The sequence below is a fragment of the Triplophysa dalaica genome, chromosome 20 (assembly GCF_015846415.1).
Source record: "Triplophysa dalaica isolate WHDGS20190420 chromosome 20, ASM1584641v1, whole genome shotgun sequence".
In the NCBI taxonomy this organism is placed as follows: Eukaryota; Metazoa; Chordata; class Actinopteri; order Cypriniformes; family Nemacheilidae; genus Triplophysa; species Triplophysa dalaica.
The window spans coordinates 16,983,085-16,994,588 of NC_079561.1; the positions used below are offsets into that span (position 1 = coordinate 16,983,085).

General features: G+C 38.4%; 1 protein-coding gene across 1 annotated transcript in view; it reads right to left on the reverse strand.

Annotated features, from left to right (window-relative positions):
- Positions 1-10,919, reverse strand: part of ghrhrl (growth hormone releasing hormone receptor, like) — a 37,945-nt gene extending 27,026 nt beyond the window's left edge. The window contains exon 1 of the mRNA XM_056733124.1: positions 10,744-10,919. Within this exon, the coding sequence (XP_056589102.1) occupies positions 10,744-10,791 (48 nt within the window). The 5' untranslated portion in view covers positions 10,792-10,919. The remainder of the gene's footprint in view (positions 1-10,743) is intronic.
- Positions 10,920-11,504: the final 585 nt, after the last annotated feature.

Sequence of the window (11,504 nt, forward strand, 5' to 3'; positions counted from 1 at the left end):
AACACGCATTTTGATTCATATTTAAAATAAAAAAATCTATACTTTATTTTCTCAAATTGAACCTTTTAGAATAGAAAGTATTGACATTAATAAAACAGACAGAATGCTAAACACCCCTATTACATTCAAAGTATTTAAATGCCAAATCCCTACTGACTGAGACAAAAATAATAACAATGCTAAAGTATTTGAAATGTAACAGAACAAAAAATGACATAGAACATAAAAAAAGATATTTACAATATCCAGCTCATCATCACAGCTCATTCTATAAAGCTAATAGATTGTGCTAAAATCGGGCTTTAGATCCAGAAAAAAAACAAAGCAGGTGTGATGAGAGAAAACATATGGACTTGGTCTAATCTAAAGATAAGACCAGTCTCTCTGTCACTTCAAACATCTCATATAACCGGTTCTTTAGTGAGCATCATCTCAGGGCATCACGTGCACGTTTCATTTTTGATGAAGAAAAACAATAACATAATTTAAGGTTTGAGAACAGAACTGGAGAAATGATTTAGAAGATTAAAAAAAAACCTGGAAGGTCTTGTTCAGATGAAGCTTTACAGAATGGTTCTTCCAGTGATGTTCCACGACAGATTCAGTCATTCCCCCTGTGAACTAAAGCCGCGACACTCAGGATGAAAAATCAGAAACTAGTTTCTGAGAGTCTACCCTCGTGGATCAAACCATAGCTATAATAAATCTGACTCTTCGAGCTGTGATGAAAAAACACAGAAGAGCTCTCATGTTTCCAAACCTGATTCAGATCTGATTCATAGGAGACAGATTATGTGAAACACAATTTCCAGGCAAATCTGATCAGACACGGTTTAAAGAATAAATATTGATGGGATAATTTATGCGAAATGTTTAATTCTTTCATCATTTATTCACTCTCATGTGGTTCCAAGCCTGTCTCCTGTCTTTTTGTGTTCATAATGGAAGTCGATTGGGCTCAATGTTGTTTTGTGATCAACAATCCTCAAAATATTTGTGTTCAAAATGATACAAGAGTAAACAAATGATAAAACTACAAGCATATTATTATTGTGTTTATTAGTATATTCTCATAATATATAAAGTATATATGTATAACTAAATATAAGCGACATTAGGATATAAATATATACATATAAATAATGCTAAAATAATAAAGAAAGAAAATAAAGACGCTATTTGGTGTATTTACGCGTCATATTACTTCCTCTTATCTTCTGTAATGGCAATTTCTGTTCCCGGGCGTGTGGAAGTTAATCAGCAGAACAATAGAAAGTATAATACACCCGACAAACAGCGATCCTCGGACGCAGTAAGTTACTGAATGGACGGAGGAATCCCCTCCTAACGTTAACTACCCTCGGAATGCCATCAGGGAACCAATAGTGTCCGACACGCAATCACAAACGGACGGAGAGGGGCACGAAGTTGTAGACTTTTATAATAAATTACATTATCAGGGCTCTCAAGTCTCGAGACACACGCATTTCAACCCGTCCACACGCTCATACGCCACAGCATGTATTTCTCACGCAGAGAAATTTCCAGGATAACGCCCACCAAGTCGCGCCGCTATTAGAGGAATCAAGTGAGTTCTCATAGAGTTCGGAAGGCCCTGACACGCACCAGCTCATCAAATAAAACAATGTAGCTACCGAACAGCCAATCAGAAAATAGCATTGCTGTATCCGGGTAAGATTTATATATTCCCGCAACACCTACGTTTACGTTCCGATTTCAACTACACGACAATGTATCGGCACCATTCTGTTCGAAAAGACGCTGAGAGTCTTAACTGGGAGTGCTGTATTTGTGACGCATCAAAAAAAGACATCATCATGTTAAAGTGGAAAGTTCTCCAGTACTCCGTTTTTACTCCACAAACACATTGAAATAATATTATAGATTTCAATTGCTGATCAACAAAGTTACACTTAACGATTCACGATTCACCCCCAATAGGTCAGCAGGTGCCTAATAATAAACAATTCCCACAAGACCACTACCAAATCATGTTACATATTAACCATTTCATGTTTACTACATTTACCAGCCCCTATTTATTATCAAAATGATAATAATTACAAATACACATACATGAAGACATGAAATTAATTTTCCAACATAAAGGAGAAAAAGTCTCATCATATTAGTCCAAAAGATAAATGTCCATTATTACGTATTCAATGTTCATATAAGTTTTTTTTTCGTCAAATCCATAGATCAAAGTTTATGTTAAAACAAAATGTCCATCAAACTTAAATCCATAATTATTCATCTTCTGCTTCCAATAAAAGAAAGATTTTATGTATTGGTCTGTCCAGGTAGCTGCTTTTGGTTTTAACTTTCACATGACGTACAAATCCTCTTTTGACTTCACAAAACCAAAACCAGGAACAGCTTGGCACTAGATGGAACACTGTCATCCATCATGACAGTGAAAATGGCTGGCCTGGCACCACAGTGTTACAAATGGGAGCCACCAACCCCTGTGCTGAAGGCCTCAAAACCTGCTACCAACACCTACAAAAAACAATAGTAACCATTATCTCTCTCTCACACACACAAACCTGCACTAAGAAATGCTCAATTAAATGAAAATTTAATATTTCTCTATTTGTACGAATTTATGTGTCACATTTTTCAGATCTAGCAAGGGCTGGAACTCGGAAGATAAATTGACTCTGACATTTTATGGCCCACATTGGCCCTCAACTATGGTTGAGCGCATGGTACATGGCTAAGCCACTTGACCCAGGAGGGGTTGCTTGCAAAAGTGTATTTTGCATTCGTTTTCATAATACGTAAGCTGAGCGGGCAAAGGGTCCCTTCCGGCCCGTCCATTTGCGGCCCACCGATACGCCAGATGGCCAGTCCGCCCCTTATTCTAACTATTATTTAATTCGGGGAGCAAAATGATCCTCGGGACTTCATAAGGAGTTGGTGCTTCAAGAGCATCATTACGCGTCCGGCATGCGCATAACTGTAAATAACGAAACGAATGCATTAAGCGCATCATTCTGAGTTCAAGAGTCTTTCATACGGTGATAGTTTTGTGCAATAAACAGAGATAGATAGTAGTATTTGTACTTTCACTCAATTACATTATGAGACTGAAAATAGAGTCGGATATTACTTAGAGGTAAAAAAATACAGCTCTAGTATTTCATAAACACATTTTTAGCTTAATTTTAAGCTTTTCTGTAGCTCAGTGGTAAGAGCATTGCGTTAACGCAAGGTTGTCGGTACGATCCCAGGGGATTGCAAATACCTATGTAAAATGTATAGGATAAAGCAATGTAAGTCGCTTTGGATAAAAGCGTCTGCCAAATGCCTTAATGTAAATGTAAATGTAAATACAGTACATAAGTACATAAAAAATCTGTCTTTTTTGCTTTTAAAATAAAAAATATGGCATTAAAAGAAGATAGTTTTAACATAAACAAGGATAAAAATGTTAAAACAACAATATTTTTTTATGAAATTTTGTGGAGTTAAAAGTATGATATTGTCATGGTTCCACTATCATGTCATGTTTTATTCCTGTCTCGAGTGGAGCCATGGCATTGCCTGATGGTTTTTTGTGAGATTGAATGATTCTTTCTCGTGTCTCATCTTTGGCCCCGCCCCTCTCTCTTCTTGTCAGCTTCCCTGAGTGCATAATCCCCAGCACATGTTCCTCGTTATGATCCTGTGTCTGTTCCCCTATAAAACACCCTCGTGTTCTTTGTCTTGTGCTCGTGCATTGTACCTGTATGCTGTGTGTAATACCGGGTCCTCGTCTTAGTTGTTCTAAGTGTTCTAAGTAAGTGTCAGTTCAGTGTCTTAGCAAGTGTTTGTTTTTATATCCAGTTTTAGTCAGTCTGTGTCCTTGAATTTGCTTATATTTTACCCCTGTCGTGTTTTCCCCATTGTGGGTTTTGTTTTGCCTTTTTGTCCTGTTCTGCTAATAAAGACCTTTGTTAACCCCTTCATCCGCCTTGTCTGTGCCTGCACTTGGGTTCTCCTGCCATGTCCTTGTCTTCTAAGAAGATTGTTGACAGAATGCACGAGCCAAATAGAACCCAGCAGGCAGCCGTCAACGGTCCCTTGCGGTCCCACCAGGCCCGACTACTGTTTGGGCTCAAACAGGGGGATCACGGGATCCGAGACTTCGCCCGGGAGTTCGTGGCTGCGTCTAGGGAGACTGAGTTCGGTGAGGCAGAGCTCAAGGTTATTTTAAACTGCTGCCTCACCAAACCACTCAAGCCGTCCGAGATGAGGATGTTGAGCTCCCTGTGGATGGGCGACATGATCAGGTACGTGGTCAACCGGGATGATCCCTGGACGTTAGTGCCAGACTGGGTATCCACTCCCGTGGCTACCATCCCGGAGGGCCGCGTCCTGGCCGCCCTTACCCTGGGGAGCTCGGCAGCCTCATCCGCAGCACCCCCTGCAGCCACTCTACCGTCTGCCAGTTCCATCGGTGGGAGGGGGAGAAAGAAGCTCCGGAGGGCGTCTCGAGCACTGGGGAGTCCGGAGGTCCCGAGTCCCGAGTCCGGAGGTCCCGAGTCCCAAATATTTTTTTGGGGGGTGCCGTAGGGAGGTGATGGGCCGAGCGGCCAGCCCGGCCCCAGAGTCCTTCCAGCAACCGGCGCCAAGCCCGGTCCAGCAACCGGCGTCAAGTCCGGCTGCCCAGCCGGCGTCAAGTCCGGCTGCCCAGCCGGCGTCAAGTCCGGCTGCCCAGCCGGCGTCAAGTCCGGCTGCCCAGCCGGCGTCAAGTCCGGCTGCCCAGCCGGCGTCAAGTCCGGCTGCCCAGCCGGCGTCAAGTCCGGCTGCCCAGCCGGCGTCATGTCCGGCTGCCCAGCCGGCGTCAAGTCCGGCTGCCCAGCCGGCGTCAAGTCCGGCTGCCCAGCCGGCGTCAAGTCCGGCTGCCCAGCCGGCGTCAAGTCCGGCTGCCCAGCCGGCGTCAAGTCCGGCTGCCCAGCCGGCGTCAAGTCCGGCTGCCCAGCCGGCGTCAAGTCCGGCTGCCCAGCCGGCGTCAAGTCCGGCTGCCCAGCCGGCGTCAAGTCCGGCTGCCCAGCCGGCGTCAAGTCCGTTCTAAGTAAGTGTCAGTTCAGTGTCTTAGCAAGTGTTTGTTTTTGTATCCAGTTTTAGTCAGTCTGTGTCCTTGAATTTGCTTATATTTTACCCCTGTCGTGTTTTCCCCATTGTGGGTTTTGTTTTGCCTTTTTGTCCTGTTCTGCTAATAAATACCTTTGTTAACCCCTTCATCCACCTTGTCTGTGCCTGCACTTGGGTTCTCCTGCCATGTCCTTGTCTTCTAAGAAGATTGTTGACAGATATGCTCTATAATGTAAGAAAATACTAGAATTCGCAAAGGATTCATACAGTAATAAAATAATCTTTATAAGATTAATAAAATAATAATCGTAAAATTAGTCCACCAATCAAAAAATAATCGTAAAATTAGACGATTTATTGGAAAATAATCATTAGACTAGTGGACAATAAATATAATCGCTAGTTGCAGCCCTAGAAAAATGTGAAAGTTACACTGTTTTTTAATTTCATATTTATAAATTCTATGCCATAGTTTATTTATTAAGCCACACATCTCTCTATACCCAAGGTTCCTTTTAACAGATTATCAAACATCTATTGGACAGTTTGTGATATACAGAATGAGAAACAGACCCATATGAACTCTACATCTGAAGCAACATGATAACCAGAATTGGCTTGCCAGTTTCCCCCCGGCTCCACATATAAATCAGTATAACATGAACCAGCGCATGCCACGCTGATGACTGATATGATCTATGAGAGGAATACAAATGGCTCCAGCTACACAGACCTGATTTCACACGTCAGCGCGTTACAAAACATGACAAAACATTAAAAGAATCCAAATGAATTCATGAAAGTTATGGATCTCGATTTATTGCTGGTCAGGACTGAGCGATTTCACTGTCTTCAAACTATTCAAATGTCATTTACTGAAAAAGCAGCACATTGTGTATGTGAGGTTAGATAATAAATAACTGTTAAATCACTTCTTTGTTATGTTTCAAAGAAAGATGGATTTAATAGATGCCATTTATAAAAAAAGTTTTAGAGAAGTCTGTCACTTACTGTTATTGCCTATACTGTGATTAAGATTTGTGATTTTAACAGACTTGTATTTTGGCTACATACGTGAATAAACCTGAAATCATGTCGCGATTTGAAAAATGTGTTTTCTTGGCAGGCCAAACAATTCCATTGATTTACATTGCAAGAGAGATCCAAGATACAGTTACACACTAACATCATGACAACAAGTTATTCACAGACGTACTTCAGTGCAATTTCTAGATATTTTGAAAGTTGTCATCAGCATGCTTCTTATCATAATTATTTCCGTTTTTTAGTCCATGGTTGGGCCAATTATTAATATTGACATTTTCTAGGTTATGTTAAATCAACAGTTGGGTTTGTATATTTTTTACCTAACCATAGGATGAAACAACACAGCATCTTTTTAATACAGTTATATAAACTGTATAAACTTCTCACAATTCTACTAATAGAATGGAAAAGGTGTTGTAAACACCAGGTGAATGTGATGCTTATGATAGGTCAAAGTCAACATCTCTACCAACAGGAAATTATGTGATTTTCACAAAAAAATTCTGGATATCTTCTCACTCTAAAAGAAAAAGGTAAAAAATGGTATAGTACATTTGTTAAATTCAGTTATTGTGTCACTGTTCCAAACTAAGCTCAATTTCATCAAGTCCGCAATCAAAAGTCAATATCATTAAAGATGTCAATATGAACTCAAACATTTTCATCAAATTTAGCCAAATCCAGGTAATTTTGTCTTTACAAACTACATTTATTTTACACCTCCATAATCTCAATCAAATCACCTTTTTTTCAACATTTGAGCAATATAACTGTCCTCTGGCTGACACATTACAGTACATGTTGGATTTATATAGACATCTGTATGTTGTTAAACCCGCGGCACTCCTCCAGTATTACTCCCTGCATTACTGTCATATTAAGTAAATATCTGTGGAGGATATTAGGCATAATGACACTACCAGTGTAAACAGTGATTTCATCAGCACTCCACCCAGTCTCATGCACTCTTTCTGAGAAAAAGCTGACGTGTAACCAGGCCGCATCACTTTTGCTCTCTTTCCATTCAAAAAGAAGTAAACCCACTTCATTAAAGAAAACAAAATGTTGTGCACTGGCATCGTGTTTCTTGTTGATTTACATTTGAAGGTGGTTGGTAGTAAACTTGACCTGCACGCTCTGTGCGTTCCTGCCACAATTGCTCTGATTAATGTGAAAGCGTTGATGAGAACTCTGGCTTTTGTCACTGATGCATTTGATTTTCTGCTTATGAAATAAAGAGAGGACACATTAATGCCATTACTATGACATCTCATCAATCTCAAGAGAGCTGAACACTAGCAGTGACCTTGACAGTAATTGCTACAATGTCAATGTATACTAAACTTTTCTGTCTAGCAAAAGTGAGTTGATAAACTGTAGCAAATACTTAAGTAAACTTTAATATTTATGGTAAAGTTGCAAACACTACTAGGCTATGTACTTTAGTTTAAATTAGTCATGTCTGTTGCATGGGTATGAGATTAATGGGCATTAATCTAAAACATTCTCACAACACATTTTGTTATAGCCATCTGCAACTTGAATTTCTTAATCCATACTATCCAAATAAAGTTTCTACAAAAATACGCTAACCCGGTAAAGCCAGATCTGATGTTCTGATACATTTCAAACAGTTCTCAGGAAAAGCAGAAATGTGTCAACATGAGCGTTTTATGAGCAGTGTGTAAGTGTGTGTTCTATTTGATTTAGTAATGCCTGTGTTTTGTGTTTGTTTTATTAAGTGTGTATCTGTGTATGGTGCTTTATAATGTGTGTGTGTGTGTGTGTATGATGCGTATTATGTGTGTGTGTGGGTGTGTGTGTGTGTGTGTGTTTTATATTATAAATGTAAAGTGTCTGTATGGTGCTTTATTATAAGTGTGTGTGTGTGTGTGTTGTGTTTGTTTTAATAAGTATATGTGTTATATTATAAATTTAAAGTGTGTTTATGGTGCTTTATTATAAGTGTGTGTGTTTGTTTTATTACAGTTTTTTCATTTACATTACATTTACGCATTTGGCAGACATTTTTATCCAAAGTGACTTACATTGCAGTAACCTATACATTTATACTTAGGTATGTGCAATCCCCTGGGATCGAACCCACAACCTTGCGTAGTTAACGCAATGCTCTCACCACTGAGCTACAGGAAAGCTAAGAATTTTTCAAATTGCTTACACACAATTGTTGAAACGATGCCTCTATTTCTCAAAGCTCTACACACAATACCACCAAACACACACAAAATGTCACACATATCTTGCAAAAACAAACACATCATTAAAAACTATTTTAACTCGCACACAAGAAAAAGCACCTGGCCATATCAAAAACATCAGTCTGCTGGTCTCGTATCAAGAGAGTTTATTATGCAGCGCATCATTCTTGGAGAACATTAATCTCCACAGTTCCATTAACTGCCCGGTGTCCAAAAACGACCTCTCACCAGCGCTTCACCTTAAGAGGAGTTGTGGTGCAGATGTCAATGACAATAGCTTACAAATGTGCACTTAAAGAGCACTGAGAAGACATTTGCTTTTTGAGAAGAAGAAAGCTCCGGATGATGCTGATGCTTTCTCTCACGACACCCACAAACACCTGCATTCTCTTGTTCTTATAAATGGAAGACCTGATGGATGCTTTTTTTCCCAAACAGACAGCAGAGAGGTGCTTAAATTTGTAATTGATACAAATATTTCATTTAAAACATGATAATTTTTTTGCATTTATTTATTGATGAGTTGACTATGAAACACGTGTTATCTTGATCTTGAATCATATGCAATGTAATGGATTTACAGAATATAACCTTCACCAGAATATTTGATAATTTTATGTAAGTCTTTTTATGTACGTCAAAAAATACCTAGAAGATCTAAAGTCAGTTTCACACATATCTCAGTAGGGAATGGAACATGTTACACTCCACAGAAGTCCTGCTCGCTATTCTTCAGGGTGATAGTCAACTGTGACATCAGAAGTGTTGCAATTTTGGTTCTATCAGATCTGGAGTATTGAAGAGGCTGAAAGATCGAGTGAGATACGCGTGATGAGGGGTTTACGAGGACCATTAGATACCACCAGGGAAGAAACAATGAAACATGCTCTGTATGCCACAGATGTGGCTAAAAAAATCTCATTCAGAACATTGTTTTATTCTTATTAAAACGACGAAGCCAGTTTAAAATGACAACGCACCTGTACACAATCCATTAATAAAAACGCTTGACATTTTACCACAGAAATAAAAGAAACCGAAGGAATCAATTGAATAACTAGAATAGCCGATGAAAGGTTTATGATGGATCAGATGCATATGACTCAACAGGGGTGGAAATCAATGTTAAAGATCATACTGTAATTAAACCCTCAAGATGTCAGTTCAATTACAAATGACTCTTATTGACCCAGATTACACCCTTTTCTCTGAAAGATGCTGGACAAAACAAACACTTCAGCAGAGCATAAGGGGTTTCGTAAGTCCTATCCTCAAGTATCTTGAAATGTTAAATGTTTGTCTGTAGACAAAGAGGATGAGTCAAAGGCATGTTCCTCAACATATTGACAATTATGTCAAAGAAATGAAGTTCTAACACAAGCCTAAACATAACTATAACCTAAGCCTTAAACTAGGAGAAAATAAATGACACACAAACACAAACTCAAATATTTTTAGTTTTCTATGTAAAATGTAAAAAACAGAATTTCTTTGTTTTTACAGATTTTTTATGCATTTTAGAAATACCGTCAAAAAACTTAAAATTCCAGAAAAAGACAGCAAATTTACAAGAAAAACTGCCATAGTAATTTATTATTTATCCTTATGTCCTGAAATTTTACAGGAAAAAAATACGGTATTTGTCTGCCAAACCAGCTAACCTTACTTGAACATAAACCGTAAATATGACTGTCAGGAATTTCTTTCTAGAGTAAGCAAAAGCATGTTCACCTACAAAGAGTACAGAACAATGTGTTATACTCCAAATTTTATGGAGCGCATCAGATTTACTGCAGTGCAGACATGATTTAATGCTTTATAAAATACAAACTCGAGCATCATTAATTCTAATAAACTCCCATGTAGCTCAAATTACAATATGTAAGGCTGTAGCTAAAACAAAGTTACCACAAGAAAAAGACTTGAAATCTATTTAAAATCCATCACAGAAGCACAACATGGAGTATTTCATAAATATACAATACATTATATAGATATACAGCCCTGCAAAGGCAAAAGGCAGAAAATCTTTTTTGGTCAAAAATGAGTTATTGATATTTTTGGGACATTCAAGACCTCCTTTATCATGTGCAGTAGTATCTTGTTTTTCAAGAATATAATGGGTTGTAATTTCAAAAAGCCCAAGAGAAAATAACTAATAAAAATATTGCTTCTTTCCATCAGCTCCAGAATCTAATGAGAAAAGGCCGTTTGCCTTTGTAGGGCAATAGATCTACACAGTTATATACATTGACACATTCATAGACTGAACCGCAAACTAAATTCCCACAAAATGCCTGTTTTATTGATCCACATCAATTACATAAATACTGTCAGTTTTTCTATAAAAGAGAAGTAAGTTGTGCATACTCACGACTGTAAGAAACGTGAAGAAGAGGATCCCACACGCACACGAGTGCATCTCTCCAGTCCATTCACACAATCACTCTGAACCTCTGAACGCAGAATGAAATGCTTTATAGACTGACTTAACCAACCACAGCAGAGAGAGAAGGAGGGAGGGAGAGAGCGCACTAAAATTGAAAATTAAAATTGAGAGAAAGAGAGAGAAAAAGAGAGAGAGAAAGAGAGAGAGAGAGAGAGAGAGAGAGAGAGAGGGGGGTACAGAAAAGAATACAGGGAGACAGAAGACGGGGGAGTTTTGAGGATTAAAGATCTATCAACTTTAAAAGAAAATCAAGGATTAATATTATAATAATTAGATATTTGTCTGGAATTTAAGCTATATTGGTTTTGAAGCACTGATGTTCTGGAAACACTGATTTGATCATTTATCAAAGGGATGGTTCACTTAAATGTTTTAATTCTGTAATGAATTACCCTCGAGTTGTTCCAAACCTGAAGAAATGTATTTATCTGTTGAATACAAAGAAAGATATTTGGAAGAATGTGCGATTTCTGGATACCATTGTCTACCATAGTAGAAAGAATGATTATATTATTTTTTTATCCATCAAACACAAAATAAAATATTTTGAAGAATTTAGGAAAACAAAAAGTTCATTTTAATGGTAGTCAATGGTGTACAAGAATTCTCAATTGATAACATTCTTCCAAATATCGTTCGTTGTGTTCAACAGAACAAAGACATTTATACAGGTTTGGAACAACTTG